At 51.7% G+C, this 20,695-nt stretch overlaps 7 protein-coding genes across 7 annotated transcripts; 2 read left to right on the forward strand and 5 right to left on the reverse strand.

The window, feature by feature from the left end:
* Window positions 1-1,027: 1,027 nt before the first annotated feature.
* NEUTE1DRAFT_116151 (uncharacterized protein) lies at window positions 1,028-3,709 on the forward strand (the record flags this gene model as incomplete). The annotated part of the gene is made up of 3 exons (XM_009850284.1): window positions 1,028-1,843; window positions 1,911-3,052; window positions 3,114-3,709. The coding sequence occupies 3 exons, from the start codon at window positions 1,271-1,273 to the stop codon at window positions 3,238-3,240; spliced, it is 1,842 nt and encodes a 613-aa protein (XP_009848586.1).
* Window positions 3,710-4,360: 651 nt separating this feature from the next.
* On the reverse strand, window positions 4,361-8,521 carry NEUTE1DRAFT_98652 (uncharacterized protein; the record flags this gene model as incomplete). The annotated part of the gene is made up of 4 exons (XM_009850285.1): window positions 4,361-5,109; window positions 5,179-5,760; window positions 6,217-7,889; window positions 8,061-8,521. 4 exons carry the CDS (start codon window positions 8,519-8,521, stop codon window positions 4,361-4,363), a joined length of 3,465 nt encoding a protein of 1,154 aa, XP_009848587.1.
* A 52-nt stretch (window positions 8,522-8,573) lies between these two features.
* On the reverse strand, window positions 8,574-9,506 carry NEUTE1DRAFT_77643 (uncharacterized protein; the record flags this gene model as incomplete). The annotated part of the gene is made up of 2 exons (XM_009850286.1): window positions 8,574-9,130; window positions 9,182-9,506. 2 exons carry the CDS (start codon window positions 9,413-9,415, stop codon window positions 8,714-8,716), a joined length of 651 nt encoding a protein of 216 aa, XP_009848588.1.
* Window positions 9,507-11,408: 1,902 nt separating this feature from the next.
* Window positions 11,409-11,706, reverse strand: NEUTE1DRAFT_116153 (uncharacterized protein; the record flags this gene model as incomplete). Its single annotated transcript, XM_009850287.1, has 1 exon — window positions 11,409-11,706. A coding segment is annotated over one exon (153 nt), but the record flags the coding sequence as incomplete, so codon positions are not given.
* Window positions 11,707-12,120: 414 nt separating this feature from the next.
* Window positions 12,121-13,095, forward strand: NEUTE1DRAFT_58962 (uncharacterized protein; the record flags this gene model as incomplete). Its single annotated transcript, XM_009849093.1, has 3 exons — window positions 12,121-12,192; window positions 12,279-12,514; window positions 12,586-13,095. 3 exons carry the CDS (start codon window positions 12,172-12,174, stop codon window positions 12,965-12,967), a joined length of 639 nt encoding a protein of 212 aa, XP_009847395.1.
* A 1,643-nt stretch (window positions 13,096-14,738) lies between these two features.
* NEUTE1DRAFT_120487 (uncharacterized protein) lies at window positions 14,739-16,262 on the reverse strand (the record flags this gene model as incomplete). Its single annotated transcript, XM_009850288.1, has 1 exon — window positions 14,739-16,262. One exon carries the CDS (start codon window positions 16,260-16,262, stop codon window positions 14,949-14,951), a length of 1,314 nt encoding a protein of 437 aa, XP_009848590.1.
* Window positions 16,263-17,998: 1,736 nt separating this feature from the next.
* Window positions 17,999-19,810, reverse strand: NEUTE1DRAFT_98656 (uncharacterized protein; the record flags this gene model as incomplete). Its single annotated transcript, XM_009850289.1, has 8 exons — window positions 17,999-18,006; window positions 18,205-18,348; window positions 18,401-18,476; window positions 18,533-18,671; window positions 19,031-19,032; window positions 19,103-19,450; window positions 19,525-19,593; window positions 19,808-19,810. 8 exons carry the CDS (start codon window positions 19,808-19,810, stop codon window positions 17,999-18,001), a joined length of 789 nt encoding a protein of 262 aa, XP_009848591.1.
* Between the last annotated feature and the right edge of the window lie 885 nt (window positions 19,811-20,695).

The raw sequence follows: 20,695 nt of genomic DNA on the forward strand, positions 1-20,695 counted from the left end.
CACCAAAGTATTAACCCTAACCCTTCAGGATACACAAAGCCACGGCGGCGTCCCATCGACGATACAATGATTCACAAACGTGTCGGTGATAAAAGGCACTGAACTCGAATGATCTGGACTGACATGTTTCTGTGTGATTCATAATGACTATACCTGATACTAAATCCAAATTGCTAAACCACGTGCTGCTGTGAGCAACGAACCCCAAGGCTCAACGGTCGGTTCAGCCACCCAAGGGGTTGATGAGGTAAGCGATGCAAGCAGTGGCACATGCAGCGGTGGGGGGTGGAGTGACGTCAACCGAAAACGAGCGTCTGCCCCAACACGTGTAGCAATTCGACAAGTGCAAGTCGCTGATGGGAAAAGTGTTTGCTGGATTGTGTGCATGAACGAGATAAAATGGATGTGGGCAGAGCAAGACGGTGAGGACGGACAGGATGGACATTTTCTCAAAATCCGGCAAAGCGAATCGTCTTTCATCTTTGCCATTGTTCTTTTCGAGGGTCTAGCCAAGCCAACACTCGGGCCAGAGTTGAACAAAAAAAAAGATTCCAAAAAGTTGTCGAATGCATCGTTTGGAGCGCTGACCAACCGATAAGCAGACGATAAGCCAGCCGTTGTTGCCTTGTGGCCTGACCGCTACCTCTAGCGTAGAGGTACCTAATTGCCAAGGCTGCTTCGTTATCAGATGGCTTTTGGCGGGCAGTATCAGCAAATCGTTATCAGAGAATTTGTGAAAATTCAAAGCCCCACCATAGGTCCCTGGCAGAGCCACTGTGAGTGAAGGACGGAGGGAGGCTCGAGTCCTTGTCGCCCGCCCCGCCGCTTTGAAGTTTTGGCAGTGACAGTGCAATCGCCCCCCCACCTCTTCTGCCCTGGCAGGCCTGGTTGGGTACAAGCAAAATCGCAAGCCAAGAACGTGTACTGGACCCCCAATCATTCTTTGCCTTCGACCGAACCCGACATTTGACTTTGACTGTCCCCGTCTTGCTTGCTCTCTTTTTTCCTTTCCACCTCCCCTTGTGTGCTCGACGGTCGGTTTTTTTGTCTGTCCAGAGAGTGTGTGTTTTTTCGATCGGATTCCTTCTTAGTCCGTCCACCACTCCCTCCAGTCCCCATCACTATTTGTTTGGTGATTCTGTTTAGAGAGAACTAGATTCTTTCGACACCTTCTTTTTTTTCAACCCCCCCAAAGGTATCCCTTTGTGTTTGTGCATCGTCGCCAACACAACTCCACCAAACCAAATCAACCACAGAATCATCACTCAAGATGCCGCCCTCCGCCTCCAAGCAGAAGCGTCTCGCCGAGAAGGCCGCCAAGGCCAACAAGGGCAAGGCCGCCAAGGAAGTCGAGCTCGATGCTTTTGGCAAGCCTGTCGTCTCGGATGAGCCCGCTACCAAGAGCGAGCAGATGGACGAAGTCAAGCGCCTTGCCCAGCAGATGGACAAGCACGGTCTCTCGGACCGTGTCACCACCGGTGTCTTGGCCTCCACCAAGGCTTCCAAGGACGTCAAGATCACCTCCGTCTCCCTCGTCTTCCACGGCCGCGTCCTGATCAAGGATGCCACTCTCGAGCTTACCCTCGGCCGCAGGTACGGTCTTTTGGGTGAGAACGGTTGCGGCAAGTCCACCCTTCTCAAGGCCATCGCCGCCCGCGAGTACCCCATTCCCGAGCACGTCGACATCTACCTTCTCAACGAGGGTGCTCCTCCCAGCGAGCTCGGCGCCCTTGACTGGGTTGTCACCGAGGCCAAGAACGAGTTGGCGCGCCTCGAGAGCGTCGCCGAAAAGATTCTTGAGGAAGAGGGCCCCGATTCGCCCCTCCTCGAGGACCTCTACGATGTATGTATTCCCGTTTTATGATCACACCGAGCCGGGCGCATTCAAGATACTAACTCTGCCATCACAGCACATTGACAAGATGGATCCCTCCACCTTCGAGACCCGCGCTTCCCTCATTTTGACCGGTCTCGGTTTCAACAAGCAGACCATCCAGAAAAAGACCAAGGACATGTCCGGTGGCTGGCGTATGCGTGTCGCCCTCGCCAAGGCCCTCTTCGTCAAGCCCACCCTCCTCCTTCTCGACGACCCTACTGCCCATTTGGATCTCGAGGCCTGCGTGTGGCTGGAAGAATACCTCAAGAAGTGGGACCGTACCCTCGTCCTGGTTTCTCACTCCGAGGATTTCCTCAACGGTGTCTGCACAAGCATGATCGACATGCGCCTCCAGACCCTCATCTACTATGGTGGTAACTACGACACCTACCACAAGACCCGCGCCGAGCAGGAGACCAACCAGATGAAGGCCTACCAGAAGCAGCAGGACGAAATTGCCCACATCAAGAAGTTCATTGCTAGCGCTGGTACCTACGCCAACTTGGTCCGTCAGGCCAAGTCTCGCCAGAAGATTCTCGACAAGATGGAGGCCGACGGCTTCATCCAGCCTGTCAAGCAGGACAGAGTCTTCTCCTTCCGCTTCGCCGATGTCGAGAAGCTCCCTCCTCCCGTTCTGTCCTTCGACAACGTCACCTTCTCGTACTCTGGCGACCCCAAGGACGACCTGTACCGCCACATCGATCTCGGTTTCGACATGGACTCCCGTACCGCTCTTGTCGGCCCCAACGGTGTTGGCAAGTCCACCCTGCTCCGTCTCATGACCGGCAAGCTCTCCCCCACCGATGGTGTCGTCCAGCGCCACACCCACTTGAAGCTCGGTCTCTACTCCCAGCACTCTGCCGAGCAGCTCGACCTGACCAAGTCGGCTCTCGACTTCGTCCGTGACAAGTACCCCGACAAGTCTCAGGACTACCAGTACTGGCGCCAGCAGCTTGGCAAGTACGGTCTCTCCGGTGAGGCCCAGACCTCGCTCATCGGTACCCTTTCCGACGGTCAGAAGTCCCGTATCGTCTTTGCCCTTCTCGCCATCGAGTCCCCCAACATGCTCTTGCTCGACGAGCCTACCAACGGTCTCGATATCCCCACCATTGACTCGCTTGCTGATGCCATCAACGCTTTCACCGGTGGTGTTATCGTTGTTTCTCACGATTTCAGGTTAGTTTTGTTCCCACTTGGCCTCCCGCATGACTTGGATGCTAACACAATGAAAAAACAGACTTTTGGACAAGATTGCCAAGCAGATTCTCGTGTGCGAGAACAAGACCATCAAGCAATGGGAGGGCAGCATCTCGGATTACAAGAACTACCTGCGCAAGAAGATGATCAGCGCCGGTGCTGTCTAGAGGAATTTCAAGGTCTCTGGAAAAGCGCGGGATGATAGTCAGGTTGTTGGTTCATGTAATTTCGGCGTTCTTTTCTAATTTACTCGGGCACGTCTTTTCTTCTTTTCATCTACTTATAGACTGGAAACTTGATCGTGGGGCTGGATGGGATTCTTGTGTGATCAAAAAGGTGGTGGCTTGAAGGCTGATTGGGTTATGGCTATGATGACTCTGTTCATATGGGAATGAACACCAAAGCTGAAAGATTTGAGCATGGCCATTTGCTTTAAGTGTTGTGATTGAAGTGGTTTATGGATTGTTGGTTGGAAATGATGATGCGATGTGTTTATTGAATGAATATCACTGGGTCACGCTTTGGTTTAGGATGAGGTACCTGCCGTACATAGGTACATAGACCATCAACTTCATCAGGTCAGTAGGTATTTCTAGGGTATCAGGGAATTTTGATAGACATGTTACATGTTGTTTCTAAACTGCTGCCCTGATCGGGTGAATCATGCTCTCATGGTCCGACGATGTGATTGATGCTGTGCCTCGACTCCGGCCGTCCGCGCCTCAGGCAACTAAGCAACCCCGACGTCCCAAACCTGAATGAACGAACCCATGTGCTTGTTTTCTTTCTCCTGGCCCGGGCGCTGTAGTGCCATCCAGTCAGTGGTAATTGTTAATGCAACACCTGTATTTGCTCCCGCCCAACCCCGTATGTATCCATCAGGTTTGACCAACCATTGCATTGCACTGTCTTTTACGTTCGCGCAACACTTCACGTCCGCTTCGACTTCTCTTCACATCAATGCATTCACATTCACCATTGACATCCATTAACGAACGAGATTCACCGACACTCAATAGAGGTATCTTTGAACTGCCAAATCATCATTCTCCATAATCCCTACTTATTTATCAACGCTACTACGTCCGATACGATCAACGATTCCGCTATAAACTCTAACAAACAATGTCTGAACAAACGAATGCGTCTCTACATCTCTTTCCCTTCCATCTTCCAGGTCGTCCAACATCTTTTCGCCACATCAGCTCAAAATTCAAATAACTACAACCGCAGCCACAACCAAACGAACCGCTAGACGCAGAGTACCTACATATCCCATAAAAGCAGCTACCACTCCTCTCCTGCACCCGTCACCCTTCGCAGCAATGTCATCAGACGACTTGTGCTCTCCTTATAGTAGGGATTCCTGTAGGGATTCTCGTGGGAATCTATATCTTCCTTCTTCGCAGAGGAGAACAAAAAAAGTCTACTAGACCACGTCTTGGCGCGCTTTGCCAGCTTTTCGCACCTGGACAACAACTCCTTGTTTGCACATGGTTCCTGTGACTTTCTTCCACTTGTTGGCCATGAGTGGTAGTGGTAGTGTGTTGCGGCGGGTGGTGCAGGTGGCTCTTTGGCGGCGAGAAGAAGTAGCTGCTGTTCGACTCGCATTGCGGCTGCGGCGGCGGCCTCCTCTTCAAACTCCCTGTTCAAGTCAAGGTCCCTGGGATCTTCCTCAAACTTATTAGACTTCCTCGGGGGGAACAAGTTCCTGCAGGAAATGTCTGTCAGTCCGGGAATATTTTGAGAAGCTGGACCAAGTGCGGCGGTGTTGTCCCGGGTCATGGGCATCGGGAGAGGAGGGGCGGACCTCTTGTCGTTGTTATCTTTGTCGGGTCTCATAGAGAGCTTTAAGGTGTCCATGGTGAAGGCGGTAGAGATGCCCCCCCTCAACCACGCAAGGTAGGCATCATCCGCGGCATCTCTGGCCTTTCTCCGCACTCTGGCTTCTTCGCCGTAGTCAGACTCGGAGTCGTATATCTCGTCGTCATCGACCTTCAACTGCCTGCGGACGTCATCCCAAAAGTCCTGGACTTCTTTTGCATTGCAGACTGTTCCTGTTGCCTCGTCCTTCTCCAAGACAACGGCCTCGTCTTCCTAAGAACCCTCCTCCAATGTATTCAGGCCGCCACCTCTGAGACTTACATCGTTCTCAGAATCAGCAGGATTATCAGAAGACCCAGTGGGGCTAGAAGGAGAAACAGAATCGTCTGGACCTCCATGAGATGTATCAGTATCAGCAACAGGGGGGCTACCAGCGGAGTCATCAGGACCGACACTTGTACCGCCAATGTCATCACCACCGGGAGCAGCACCAGCATCACCGACGGCGTCATCAACGACAGCACCACCGTGAGCAGCAATGAACCTCATAGCACGCGCCTCCATACGCCTCACAGTAGCCCTCCCATCAGCAGTCGAGTTCATTTCCTGGAAAACAGTGAAGCCATCAGCAACCGACGTCAAACTAGAGGGTTCAAATTCCTTCCGCAGCCGTTCCAAGCCCTTGTCAAAGGCCTCCTTATACCCCATTTCTTGTGCAAGCAGTTCTATCCTCCTTTCAGACGAAACCACTGGGTCCGCATCATTGCCCGTTTCGCTTGCAGTCGAGATAGAGGCATCTTCTTCCACAACAGGACTCTCACTCGTGGTCCGAGAAAGCCCGGCAACAGCACTTGACCCTTCAGCTGCCTCTTCCTTTGTTGATGAACAACTACAGGCAACTTTGGATGAATCTCTCTCTGCAGCCTTCTCTCTCCACATAGCAAGGTACTCATGGTGTTCTCTCCATGCAGCAGGCCAAATGCCATGGTCATCTTCAGTAGGTACCTCCTCTTTAGCCTTCTCTTTGCCCTTTGTCGGTCCTTCGGCTTTGGATTCAGCCTTTTCCTCATCAGCAGCACGTCTGGCCAGTTCTTGGTAAAAGTCCGCCCAATGTTCATGAAGGTCTATAAGCGCCTGACAGTCTTCGATACAGTCCTGGAACGCCTCTATTTGTTTCATCTCCTCCAGGCGCTCGCGCAATACTAAAACGAGTTGGTTCGTCTCCACGGCCTCAGCTATCCACCCTTTCAGTGTGCCCGCCCTTATTTGCTCCATTGACAGCATCTTTACTGAGTCGGCCATGCCATGTTCAGAAGTACCTCTAACCGAGGACGACGGTTTGGTTGGATCCTGTTCCTGCAGCCGGAGAATAGCTGCGGTGCGTCGCGTGTCATTAGCAACGGTGCACATCACTTCATATGGCAGCTCTCTCCTCGCCTCCTTGGCCGCCCTCGAGTTATCCTCATTTGATTCGGACCGCCTCGCCGCCGACGCTTGTGATGCCATATTCTTAGCACTACAGCCGGCATTGGGTCCGGCGCTGGCACAGGCCTCGGCAATCTGAAGCTCTGATTCCTTTCGCCTTTGATTCACCTTCTGTTGCTTTTCCAACTCCTCTATTCTGTTCACTATTTTCTGCTGCTCAAAGGCAGCGCGGATACTTTTCAGGTCGGATTTCACCAATAAGAGTCTTTCTCGTTCTTGAGATGTGAGCGGATCCCCCTTCTTGGTCAGCTGAGCCTGCCTTGCTTTGTCTGCCCTGTCTGCCCGTTCAAACCCTTGCAGCTGGTCGATGGAGGTCTTCACGGCCACAACACGGGAACTGTTGTGGTGACTGAGTTTAATGGCGGCTCCGTCCTTGCCCAACTCATCCTGCACGGCCGCAGCGGCATCGCCTATAGTGCGATGTGGCTTTGGTACGGGTTTTTCCGTGACTGTGGAGGCCGCGTCATCCTTCTTCTTGCCCTTATCCTGTGATTGGGAAGCGGAAGCCGGATTCAAACGCAAAACACAACGCTTGATCAGCTCCTCTCTCAAGCCCTTCTCTAGCTCAGTCTCGACTGTGATCTCGTCATTAGCACTGGTGTCAGCGGCCAAGCTCTTCCCACTCTCATTCCCAGAGCTGGACTCCGCGAGCTGAGCCTTAAGTGTTTGCAGCATGTCGGATGACGGGGGTTCATTGGCGGATTTGGCGGGATCGGCAAGTACCTCTGAAGAAGAAAGGTATGCATCAACTCGCTTTCTTACGGCTTTCATCTGGGTTTTGGCTTGTTTCTCGTGGCTTTGTGGTTTTCTTTTATACTTCATCCAAATGAACTGGTGTTCATCAGTTTGGAGATCATCTGGGTTACCGCGCCATACAACAAAGCCTTCAGACTTTAGGGGGCCTGTTTTGCGATGGTCAAGGAGTTGCAGAACCTGATCGGTTGTAAGAGTTTCCCCATTTTTTGGAGTTGACGCGATCGTGTTTGAGACAGCCTCATTGCATGTGCGCCAATTGAGGTATTCCTTTGGGTCAATGTCACAGAATAACTGTAGGATACACCTTTCAATGCTGAAGGCTGGTCCATCGTGGTTTGGTGTATCATCACCTTCAGTTTTGGCAACCTTCGTGGGACGATGCGTGTCCTTGTGTTTTGGCATCTCATCTCCATATATCAGGTGTTCTAAATCGGCGACCAGTGACCACACTAGCCTGTTGAAACTCTGTATGTTGATATGCTCATTGTTCGTAGAAGTCGGAGGACTGGCACCTTCAGCATCAAATTCTTGACGAAACCCGTGAAATTGCTGTTTGAATCTTGAGGCGAAGCAGTCGATAAACTGAATGACTTCTATTCCCCCATCTTGTTTTGTACGTGAAGGGGTACATAGAAGTGGGAACGAAACCGAGAATGGGATGGGACCTTGGACATATCGACCACAAAGGCCATTGAGTAAGTCCTCCGCGCAAGCGAGCGCCACTGCAGCACATGGGGAAAGAGCGCGCGATCTGTAGCGCTGTAAAAGCGGTATGGTCCACCATACGTGCGGGTTGGCCTCTGCCTTTGCTGCCCTCACGATATTGCTTAGCTTGTTGGTTTTGTCCAAACGCACTCGTTCGCGAATACGCTCATAAGTTTCATACCATTCCTTGTCAATTTTCATTAGGCGCGAGGCCTACTCGTTTCTGATGGCTGACATGTCCCGCAATTTGGTGCCGGAAAGAGCCGCCAGTTTATCGGCGAGTTTGTTGCCGACACCGGGGAATATCAGGCCGCTGAGAATAAAGCTCCCCATGACCATTCGTTCCGATTCATGCTGAAGAGTCTCGAACCATTCCGCGGTAGTTTTAGGTATTGGCGACCGTTGGAGTGGTGGCGGCAGGGGAGGAGACCCCACGAGGGTTGTCGAAGGAAGAGAGTTCAAGGAGTCCTCGCGAGGTGACAGATGAGTGGTCTCCTCCGCTTCCCCAGAAGCAGGCTCATTCAGACCGCCGCCTCTGAGGCTTAGAAGCACAGCGGGATTGATGAAAGACCTAGGAGGATTGACAAAGGACCCAGAAGGAGAATAAGTAGAGGTAAAACTGACCGGACCACGGGTGTTGGGCGGCTGATCATGCGTCTTGTCGTTCTCGAAAGCCATTGCAGGTGAAATGTCGCCTTCGTTATTATTCAGGAATGGTTGGTGCAAGTCTTTAATATCGTCAACCTCTTTTTGTATTATTTCTACATTAGGCTCCTCCAGATTCTCGACGTGTTCTTTTTCACCAGTGGCCGCATCTTGATAGACCACGGGAGGCGGCGTGTCGCCTCCACTGAGCCCAGGAAGAGCTTCCTACAACTCCTTGTCGCTATTGACCTTCTCCTCTGTGCCATTTTGCATGTGCCCGTCCTCCTGCTTGATATCCACAATGCGAAGAACTTTTTCAGCCTTGGGAAGAGGCTTTTCACGCTCCTCCTGCTTCTCACGCTCCTCCTGCTTCTGGGGAGGTCGGGCGCCTTGTGAAAGGGTCGAGGTCAATGTGTTGAGCAGCTGAACGGCGCGCTGGAACATAATGAAGCTGACGAACAAGAAGACACCGATAGCGCCCGTAGCGAGAAGGGCGCAGCTGAAGAAGAAGAGGCCGACGCCCATCCAGAAGAGTGAAAAGATTAGGGCGCCGCCGAGGCTAACAAGGACGGTGGAGGCGATATATCCGAGAAACAGCAGAGACGGGACAAGAGCGAGCGCAAATTGGATCGCCAGGAATACCTAATTGAGGGGGAGGGTTATTAGCTGAATGCTACCAGATCGCCAAGTGACATTGGCGTTCGCTTGGGATGGGGGAGGCAGAAACGCAGTCAAAAGGGGACGTTCGTTGTGGAAGCGTCTGACGTTGTCGTGGGTTCTCTTGCGGTATTCGGGCGAAGTGACATATTGGCAGGTGGTGTCGACGGCAGCGGCAGTTAGACGGGTCACCAAGTAGCGAGCGCGGATCAAGTTGGAGAAGACGGTGCCGAGAAGGGACTCGTCTTGGGCCGGCTGGATCTTGGCCATGTCTGCGGTTTGAATGTAGGTAGGAATGAATGGACAGTTGAAAGAATGTCAAGATGGAGATATCCGACCAAGACTCGTAGACTGGAGGGAGGGGGATGGTGTTGTAGAGCGAAGAATGTGGACGGGAAGTGGAAGAGTCCAAGGGATGATGATAAGTACTAGTAATAGTGCAGTGGTTCGATAAACAGGGCAGAAATGGAACGGGCCGAGGATTTGTACCTGAGCAAAACCCAACGCAATTCGGCACTTCCCTCCAGACACTCAGTCGCAAGTTGTCTCTGGTGGTGGGATGAGAGTGGTGCGGTTTCAGTTGCAACCAAGAAAAAAAGCCGTAGAAGGCGCCAAGAGCCCACAAAGCAGAGCAATCACCAGCGTGACGTAAACCGGGCAGTCTGCACCAAGCACACAAAGTGGAATGGTTGTAACAATGAGCCAGACGCGTCACGGTCAATACATTACACCTTGGTTCTACACTACATTAGGTTCTGATCATGCATCCAAACGTATGTGAATTCAAGATAAGGTTCCTTTGAACCTGAAATTAATGTCGGCAACTCTATTTTGAAGGACAGAATCCCCAAGTGACTCTAGTCAATGCAATTCCATATAATCATAGCCCCCATCACTGTGTTGCAATGGCCTTTCTTGACCAAAGCGAGCCGTATTAGGATGTCCATAATGCTCGGTTTACAGGTATGTTACATACGACTATGGCATTTCCCCTCTATCACATGCATCGATGCGGGGATGCCTCCAGGGCCGGCGGTTGGGCCGTTGGGGTTTTCTACAACACTGCAGCTGCCCATCAACTCGCTGTTAGGGATAATTGTGCCTGCGTCGACCCCACTGGATGAACCCGCCGAGACATTGCACAATCTATCGGTCAATGCACCAATTCCGAGATGGTACACTACACTACCACCAAAAATGCAAAGAAAAATCACCTTCCATTCAGAGTGGTCTGTCGTACATGAATGTGACCTGCTCTCAAAACCCTCATTTATTTGTTTGAGACAGCAGTGGCCTTCAACATATGGATGTCCTGAGAAAGAGCTGTTTATCCGTGTGGAAATGGATCGAAAGGGCGAGTGAGAGGCATGAAATGTCGTCGGACCTTGTTCTTCATTGACTGGCGTGGACCGCAAGTGCACTTTCCAAGATCGAGAGAGAGGAACAGCTGTGGAAGGAGCGGGCCCTTGGATGGAGCTGGATCTGGCGCGGATCGATCGACTTTGATAGAAGGGGCCGAGACGCCAACCACACTCGGCACTGACCAGCGACATCGATCAACTGGGCGTCGTTAATCTGACCACACTCGGCACTGACCCGAGCAGAGAAACACTCTTGGGAGGGAAGCATCGACAGGGTACAAGTCCAAGCAGCCACTGCTTCGAACAAAAGTCAAAGAAGACCGCCATCACCATGTGCCGACAACCGAGTCCCCAACTCCCGGTAGGGCTTGACGGCTCGGGCCTTTTTGCTTGTCGTGTTCCATTTCGGCCGCTTTGAGACGGAAAGAAAGTAACAACCAACAAACAGCGAGCGGCCAACAACCAACAACCAGACCAGACCCTGTCGAGCCAGTTAAAGAAAGGCGAATTCCTAACAGAGCCGCCCAATCAAAAGTTGGCAGGAATCCAGACTCTCTCCGTCTCACTCCCCCCTGAAGGTTGCTGGTGCCGTGTCTCGCATTGCCCGTTCTCCAGACTCTCCCTGTAGGGCCACTGACTGTCAAGCATTCCCATCGTTACAAGGAAACAGGGGTCCCATTTCGGTGCCTAAAACCTGCTCCCCTGTCTTGTTCGATTCTCCACAACGGCTCCCACGCTTGCTCGTACTAACGTAGTATGGTAGGTACCCTTCTCGACAAGCTTGGCCTCTCTCGTGTTTACTGACCAAACGGCAGGAGGACTTTCTTCTCCAGAACATGTTCTTCTGTCGTTATACGACTTATCAACGTCCTGGCTTTAGACCTACCGGCGTCTTCAACACTCGCGTCTGGGCTCTGACTTATTCTTTTCACATTTCTCACAAACATCTGTACCCGGCGGCGCAATGGCTCGAATCTAGACATCTTGTTTGTGGCCTTCATCAACGACAAGTCCGACCTTTGCAAGTTGGGTGTCCGACAAGCACCATCACGGTCCAGGAGCCCGGAAGAACTGAGAATTGGGAGTGTGGGGGGCCGAGAGGCACCGAGGACCGCAACACAAACCGGTAGCAACGAACACGCATCTCAAAGGAACAACACGATAGTTTTCCTGCGCCGCTATTTCCCTCTTCCAAACTTCAAGCTGGACGAGCCATAAAGACCATCGAAACCGTCACTCAGTTTCGAAGGACCCACTATTCCGGTCACCTTATCGGCTCGTCTTGATGCTCGAGATGCGCGACTCAAAACCTTGAGCCAAAAATACCAGACAGCTGCGCCGCCCAGCCCATCCAAAGCCAACGGCTTAATGCCGCGGGATGCCCCCTTGCGGCACCCGCCGCCCGCCTATGTCTTCGACCAACCAACCAACCCTGTCATCGAGTCCTGGCTAGACACCCTTCCTCCCTTAACCAAGGAGCCCTGTCGCCGGGACATCAAACAATGGCGCCGCGCGCGAGGCGTTGGATTATCAGTCCATAGGACCTGGTTCATCTTCTCCATTATCATTCGAGCCATCTCGACGGTTGTTGCCATCATCGCGTGGAGCCTGAACGTGGCGGTGTTTGTCGAAAGTCGGCCGTACTGGGGTGGTGTGCCGGGGAGGATGATTGCTGTGCTCGTGGTGGTAGGTTTTCCTCGTTCCCTCGTTCGCTCGAGTCACTAGAGGGAACTTGGGAGAGGACTGTTATGCTAACTGATGTTTTGCGAAAGGCACCCGTTATCATCACTTGGAACACCGCGGAGTTCATTGCAATTTGTGTCCGCAAATCGAGCGGGATACCAGCCGTGTATCATGTCGGGGCTGATGGGATCTTGTTTGTGGGCGTCGCGATAACCACGGGAATTGTACTAGTCGATTTGATCATTGGAACCGCGACATTTGGGTCGGCGTATGATGAGCCGTTGGCAAAGGGCATCGTGGAGGTTGCGATGCTGCTTTTACTAATGTAAGTCCACGCTACCTGAGCCTCCAGCCTTTACGGGGTTTGCCTGAGAAACAACTAACTGTACGTAACAGGCTCCTCCACTCCTTCCTCTTCTTCAACTACTTCTGTCACAAGCTGGACAAACGCGACTCCAGACCAATCGTAAAGAGGACGGGCCTACCGTTGGGAGAACCAGAAGCTGCGACACTTGAGGAGGGACAGCCTACAACACAATTGGAACCGCCGTTTCGCTACAAGCCTTACGAATATTACGCCAAGCAGGAGATGGAGATCGCGAGTGTCGGACAAAGGCCAAACGAAGGATTTGTGATCGACAAGGGTATAGAAGACATGGAACCCACTGCTGCGGGGAGTACGACACTAGCAGAGGGACAGTCAGAGGGCCAGATATGGTACAAGATACCGGTACTACGATCGATATTTTCTCGGCAAAAGCCCGAAACATACGTATGAGGCAAGATATTTACTACATATCTAGGTAGGGATGAGGAGGAAGGACAAGAATTGGATATATACCACGATGATGCCTTTAATGACAGATGACGTTCGGAGCAATGAAAGAAAGCAACAACAACAGGGACAAGGCTTGGAAAAGACGATCAAAGACATGACCGCATACAGCATGGCCCGATGCTTAATTCGTAGTTGAGGGTGGCACGCCAAACTGTCCTGATTGGATATTGGATAGCAAATAGGGATTGCTCAACCACTCTAGTAATGATGACAAAAGAAGTCTAGACCATAAATCACTACACGGTGCATGTCTTCCCGCGGCTCATACGTCAAGTCTGCTTATACGGGTTGAGAGGCATGTCGTATCCTACGAACGCCCCAGACCAACCTTCTTGCTTTTTCCTCCTATCCCTTTGAAAGCTTCACGTTCAAACTTCATAGGCTGATAGCTTACAGTACACACCTAGCACTGCTACGACCATCATTAAGCCGACAGACAGGGGGCCACACGAGCGGTGTTCTGATGCTTCCTCTTGTCCAGCATGTGATTTGTGTAGGTAATAACAAGCAACGACCCCCTTAAGACATCCAACCCAGCAACCGGTAATCGACTTCTGGACCGTTGACTGTTGTACATGTACCTCAACATTCAATGATTGCCCAACAGAAAGATAAAGTTGGAAGCTGGAGGATATACCTTTCAGAATCTAGAGTTCCATATCTAAATACCTGTACACTGCATCATTCCCGCGAGCCAGCCATACAGGCCTAGGTAGACACCCGACTATCACTAGCCCTGTCTCATGGAACTTTTTTTTATGGCCGAACTGGAGCTGAAGCGAGTAATTGATGGAAGAGATATTTAGCGGTGTTAACAGATACGTCTTCACCGTCAGCAAGTACCTAACTTAGGAAGCTCAATGATCGGAATAGAGTTGATAACTCGACCTTGGAATGGAGTCCTATGCTGGAGCGGCTGGCGTTGAAAGAGAGACGGGAGTTGACGACTTGACCTTGAAGTGGATCTTTGATCGGGATCAGGACTAGCCGCTCAAGTACTAGTCTAGAGGTAGGTTCAGGTTCAGGTTCATGTCCAGGATCAGGATCAAGTTCCAGGTTCCAGGTTCTAAACCAGGTTCAGGTTCAGTCAAGTTCAGGTCTAGGCTTGGGTTCAGGTTCTAGGTAGCCCAAGATCTAGTCCCGGTTCAGGATCAGGATCAGGTTCAGGTTATGTTAGGTTCAGGTTATGTTAGGTTCAGGTTTTGTTAGGTCCTAGTCCAGATTCGCATTGTAGTCCAGGTTTGACAACTTTAGACTTTTAGTCCGGGTTCTAGTCAGGCTGATTTAGACCAGGTTCAGGTTCAGGCTCAGGTTCAAGTTATGTCAGGTTCTAGCCCAAGATCTGGTCCAGGTTCTAGTCTAGGTTCAGGTCCAGGTTCAAGTTCTGGGCAGGTTCCAGAATAGATCGTTAAAGGGGTAGGTACAACTACAACACTGACCAGGTGAAGGTGGAAATTAGATAGGAGGATTGGGGTACAGGGCGAAGTAGTCCACCAGAGGCCGGCAGTGGGCATCTCAAACGGTCTTTCAAGATGCCAGCGACGTGGAGAGAGATGGGACTGTCAGGGGAGGATGTTATGCAATGATACTAGCACGTTAGGACATGCGTCAAGGTGCATGTCATAGATGTTGTCACTCATTCAAGCGTTGAAAGGGTTTCCGAACGGCTGTGTCATTGTCCAAGCACCTCATCCATGGCCTTGGAAGAATGTAACGAATTGACGGTCTTGTAGCAAAGCTGATATCTATTAGTCCAACATACTCCTGCTTCCGAATCCAAAATGCATGTTGCTCCTCTAAGCCCGTAAAGCAGTTCTATGTGCCATCCAACCGCTGGACGCCGATCTTGTACCTCTAGAGGTATGCTTTCCACTCGACAATGCCGTACTCCAATACGCCGTACCTCCTCCTCCAACGCCATCTACCCCTCAACAACCTCCTCAATCCAAACCCTAACCTTCTCAGCAACCTGCTCGCTATGATTAATACAAAAAGCATGTGGAATCCTATCCTCATCAATCACAATCTTTGTCCCTCCCTCTTTCCCCGTATGCCCCTCCCTTTTGCGTCGTTCAATGAACTCATCCCGATACCGATCCGCCACCCAATGATCGTTTTGTCCAAAGTAGAGGAAGAACTTGAGCTTTTTTGCTTCTTCATGTTCCTGTCCCTTCCCCCTTTGCTCATGTTCATCAAGCTCCTGACGTATCTGAGCATCAGCAACCCGCTGCCAATCCTCCTCTACCGCTTCAATCTCTTTAGCAACCACTTCTTCTTCCAGATCGTCCACATTACTCTCGTGCTGCTCAGAGGTACCTCTAGTCGAGGAAATCGGAGAAGACCACCACCCCCACCTCCCCTCCCCATCCCTAATCACCCCCATCTCGTCCTTCCCCAAATGAATCGCCTGCCAGATCCCATCCCTACTCTGCAAGAACCGCGTAGTAACCTCGCTTCCGTGCTCAGACATGCCTAGTACGTTTCGCGTGATCCACCGCAGCGCAAACCGCGGCACGAGATCGACAACAGACTTGGCTAGCACGTGTGCGTACTGGTTGAGGAAGGGGATGGACCGGATACGACTGAGGCGTAAGCCGGAAGGGGAGAGGTGCATCTGGTGGATGGTGGGGAAGAGGAGGAGGGCGGTTGTTATTGGTAGCAGTTTGAGAGATGAGGGTTGAGATGAGGAAAGGGAGCGATGCAAGATTTCGAGAGACAGAAAGCTGCCGACGGAGTGGCCGGCCAGAATGATTTCGTCGAAGGGTCCTTCAGTTTCGTTCAGGGAGACGAGGGAGTCGTAAAGGTGGGAAATCTGTTCTTCCAGCACGAAGGGTTCCGTGTCTGGGGACCCTGGTACAAAAGGCGCGTGGTCAGAGTCGGAGAAGCCAATGAGGTTTTGCCCGTAGATGTGGAAGGTGATGGGTTGTTGGTGTCCTGGAGAGCTGGAGGCGGCGGACTTGGATTCGAGTTCGTTGAGGAGGGAGCGCAGGTGCGTGAAGAAGGGGGCGTAGTAGTCGATTAGACCGGGGTTGCCGGAGATGAAGAAGAGGAGGTAGCGCTTTGGTCTTGTTGTGCTGTTGCTGCTGCTGTTGCTGCTGCTGTTGCTGCTGCTGTTGCTGCTGGTACTTGTGGTGTTGGGTGATGGGTATTCGAGGAAAGGAACAGGACCTGTTGGATAGCGCGTTGTGGTTGGCGCTGGTGGTGGTTGAAGCTCCGGAGAGGAAGATGACGACATTTTGCGAAATTGGGTGAGTGTATTCGACGATTTCGTTGTTGTGAAAGCGACAGTAAATGACGGGAAAGAGAACCCAGAGACTTGAAAGAGAGCGGAAGCCGTGCGTCGAAAATGAAGCCGAATGCGACGCCTGAGCATGGCCGTGATGTACTCATGGACTTGAGATCGGGACGGGACGACGTTGATAGCGGGCCCGAATTGCACTGAATGGAGCCAATCATTGTAATCAGCGGAACAAGCGGACCCAAACGCCAAGAACACAACTTCCGGAAATCCCACATTCGACCCTAACCCTTCCCCTTTTCGATATCAAATGGCCCAGAATGCCACACGTCCTCAGTGTCGGTATTCCGCTCGTCCTCGTGCCCATCTGCGACTGAAAAACCTAGATATTGAATCGAATTGGTCGAATGTTTCCACAACGGGCGAGCCCACGCTGTAAGATCAGTAGAAGCACTACCCCTAGGGCCTCTTCATCAGGATCTAAATCCTGCTCTTCAACCGCTCCCAACTGCCGTTGTAGGGCTTCTGCAACGTCCACCCCGAACCACACCCCTTCTTCCTCGAACCACACCCCTTCTTCAACGAGTGGAAAGAGAAGGTGTTCCTCGAGTACCACATCTAGAACTTCCATGAGATTTCTCACATCGATGCCTTCAATGTTTACTCCTCCAAAGAGAAAACCAAAGAGCATGCGTGCAAGCAAAACCAACACCAACGCCTACGAAATGGCCATCAGGATTGCTATAAGCTTCAATAATATGTTGAGCAGTTCGTCCATTGTATTGCTTCCTCCGGGAAAAAGGCGTATTGGTGTGTGTGTGTGGGTGTGGGTGTAGAAAAGATGTGCAAAAGATTGGGCGGATGTTGCGAAAGGTAGGTCGTTTTGGGCAAAGAGATAGAACATGAACGTCTTTTCGAAATTGTTAGAAAAGGAGAAGAAGACAGAATCACAAAAGACTAGAGCTACGTCTTATACTTCCTGGTCCTGGTACGGGCTTCCAGTGCCTTGACCTTAAGGCATTCCTCTATGCTCGCCGGAACATGCATGCAAGTCCAATTTTTGAATAAAATATGCCCGCCCACATTCGAAGTTTTCTGCAGCCTGCATACATATATTCAAGAATACCGGCATATTAGGGTACCTGTGATTGTAAATCAATGCACCGTTAGGAGTTTGCTAATGCAGCTGCCGGGGTGGAACTCGAACACCTTGAGGGCCACAAGGCGCCGGGCTTGTGGGCCCCGGCATTTTAAAGATTTGGATTCCCAAAACTCACTGCAACGAACACCTCAACCTTCATTGTGAATCAACATGCGTTATCAACACTGGGAACGAGTGGAGACTTTCATTCCGGCCTCGAGGCACCCGAACATGATCAAAACATCCAAGGAAGTAGAAGGCATCGAACACCGTTGGTTCCAAAATTACCTCTATCTCCACCTCTACCAAGACTGGACTACTTACAAGAAGTAACCGCTGAAACCATCGAATCCTCCAGCTCCAGACCCGAAGAGAAAGACGCAGAGGTGACGAAGAAGAAGACGAAGACGAAGAAAAAGAAGACAGAAAAGAAGACAGAAAAGAAGACGGAAAAGAAGACGGAAAAGACGGAAAAGAAGACGAAGACGAAGAACAGACCGTTTGACGACATCCAGCTCCAACGTTCCCCGACCGCTCGACGATGTCCAGCTCCGAAGTTTCTATCATTACGCCAATGATGGCCTTCTCGCCCTCACAAATCTCGCCAACAGCAACATAAAAAAATCGTCAAGCCGGACATGTCTCTAGAGTTGTTCGGTTTCGGAACACTCTTGTTGCCGACGATACAGATGGGTACGTTGTCGGTTTCTATCTATCCAATTGAGCCACAAGGTCAGATCAGCATGGATCCAATGCCAGACGGTAATCTGAGGAGAAACTGGGGACGTAGTGACTTACCCTCCCAACGGTGGTGTGTTGTGTTGCTGCCACGAGAGGCAGCGAGGTTGAGTAAACCCCTGAAACCCTCGTCACGAATGACTTTTCTAAAGCAGTCGATCGAGTTGTCGAAATGCTTGCTAGGCTGTGCGCCTGGAGGAGGGGCTGGCGGAGGTGATCGCAACGGAAGAGGTGTGGGCGGTAGCGGCGGGGCCACGGGCGAGCAAAAAGAGTCTGCTACCGGGCGAAGCACATTTCCGGTTCTGCATTCTGCTGTTAATGTTGGCGCTGTGCTAGAAAGACAACAAACGGAAATCAGATATGTTGATGGTCATGGAGGTGTACTTACAGACTTCGCTGCTCGTCTAGAGGTAGCGAATGAGGTAAAGACTTGGCCCTTGGATGTCCAAGCCATGAGCAACAGAGAGAGCGGAGCGGCGAAGAATCGTGAATTGAGCAAGGAGCAGACCCCCGTGACGCAAGGGAGCCTTGGAGAAGAAGATGAAATGTGTCAGTGTGGGCGTGTATCGCTGGGAGAGAAATGATTTGCTTGACGGTTGCCAGGAAGATGTGAACTGATTCTGAGAGAGAAAAAAAGAGTGCGCGTTGGGCGAGGATCAGAGAAGAGATCAGAGAGAGGCGGGGACCGCGGGGCTTTTATCTGCGTGCGTGGGAAATGAGCGACGGATGGAGAAGTCAGTGTACATCCAATGCTGTCTTCCGGGCTGGCAAGAGCGTTGGTGGAACGAGAGACGCAGGAGCAAAACCCCAGGCATCCTTCCACGTCCAGTCGGTTCCATGTTACGTCACAGAGCAGGACGGAAAGCAAGACACTTCTACTAGGTACCTCTACGGCGGAAAGCAAATACGATTGAATTGCTGGAGAGCAAGTTGGAAGTGGCAGGCAAGTGGAAATCACCAGATAGGTTACGGCGAAAGACACATGAGATGGAGGCAAGTCACGGCAAAAGTGGAAGCACAACAGAAACAAAAACACGGAGGAAGCCAAAATGGTGTTCATTACTCGAACCAGGCGCCCCTTGTCCACCTGTTGTAGTCTAGGCCCCCTCCTCCACCCCCACCGCTGCTCTTGCTGTTGCTGCTGTTGCTGCTGGTGGTGTTGTTGGTGCTGGGGCTGGTGCCCCTCGTGGTGGTGGTGGTGGTGGTGGTGGTGGTGCTGCTGCTGCTGCTGCTGCTGCTGCCGGTGGTGGTGGCGGCAGCGGCGGCGGCGCCAACCCTCGCGCCGTTGGTCTTTTCGGTCATTGTGCTGGCAAAAAGACAAGTTAGGTTAGAATGGAAGGAAATGGCGACGGTGGATGTTCAGGCAGTGGATGGACTCACAGTTCTTGAGGGCACCGGGGGACTGGGGGCCTTGGGAGGAGAGTTGGAGGCGCTGTGTGATGGGTGAAGCTGAAGATCTGGTGTCAGCAAAGAAGGAAGGCGATGACAACGTGGATGGACCATGTTGCTTGCACTCACACTTCTTGAGAAAGAGTGGCTCTGGGGCACTGTGGGCACTGGGGTTGCAGACGTGCTTCGTGTGTGACTAGAGTGGGAAAGTCGAAGTCAGAAAGATGTGAGCAGCGATGGCCCTTTATGCTTTTCAGGGGAGGCACAGAGCCACCATGATGGGAGACACTCGTCCATCAGAAGGAACGCAAAGTTTCTTCGCTCAGAGCACTCGAGGCAGGTGCCTACCACGGAAAGGGTCACGTCTTCGTCCTCGAGGGGAGCGTGACTCCCGAAATCTTCTTATCACCTGATGATCAACCTCAAAGTCACTTCTCTGCAGGCAAGAACTGGAGGTTTCACATCGCAATGACGGCGAAAGACTCGAGCATCAAAATCAAATTGGAAGTCACGAGAGCCCTTTGGAGTTACAAGAAGCAGGTAGACGGGAAGTTACAGGTTGATAAGCCCTTAGAAGCGGAGAAAATGAGCCGTAAAGGTACCCGGTGACGGGAACATGCCTTTGGGCAGTCACTGGCAGTCACAGTCACGAGAATTGAAGTTGATCACGAATCCCAAGATCGAAAGATTGCAAAAGAGTGCTAGGAAAGTGCGAACCCAGATTTACCACAGGGAGCAGGAGGACGAGTTATTCGATCATGCCAGAATTACACCGCAGAACCGTAGAGGTGCTCGCAAAGTCCAGCTGGATTTTTTGCTACTTACTCGAAAGTGAACAAGGGGCAGCTGCGGACTCAGAGAAATCAGGCAATGTCCATGGGCAATGGAAGAATGGGAAATTAAGAAGCAATAATGGGAAACCTGGAAGCTCAATAGATCGAGGATACACCCTTGAATGACAGTCTTCGCAAAGACCGCCCGATCCGATCCAGCAGTCCAGAACGGCTTGTATTCATGGGAGCCTGAGCAGCGGTCGCCAGCAGGGAACATGGAGAGAACCAGGAAGGCGCGAGTTCTGGAATCCCGGGTAAATTTTAAGGGGCAGGCAGCCAAAAGTCCCAGACGTCGAGCGGAAGACATGGAGAGTTCGAGAAGGAGAAGG

This window comes from Neurospora tetrasperma (assembly GCF_000213175.1).
Source record: "Neurospora tetrasperma FGSC 2508 unplaced genomic scaffold NEUTE1scaffold_1, whole genome shotgun sequence".
Classification (NCBI taxonomy): domain Eukaryota; kingdom Fungi; phylum Ascomycota; class Sordariomycetes; order Sordariales; family Sordariaceae; genus Neurospora; species Neurospora tetrasperma.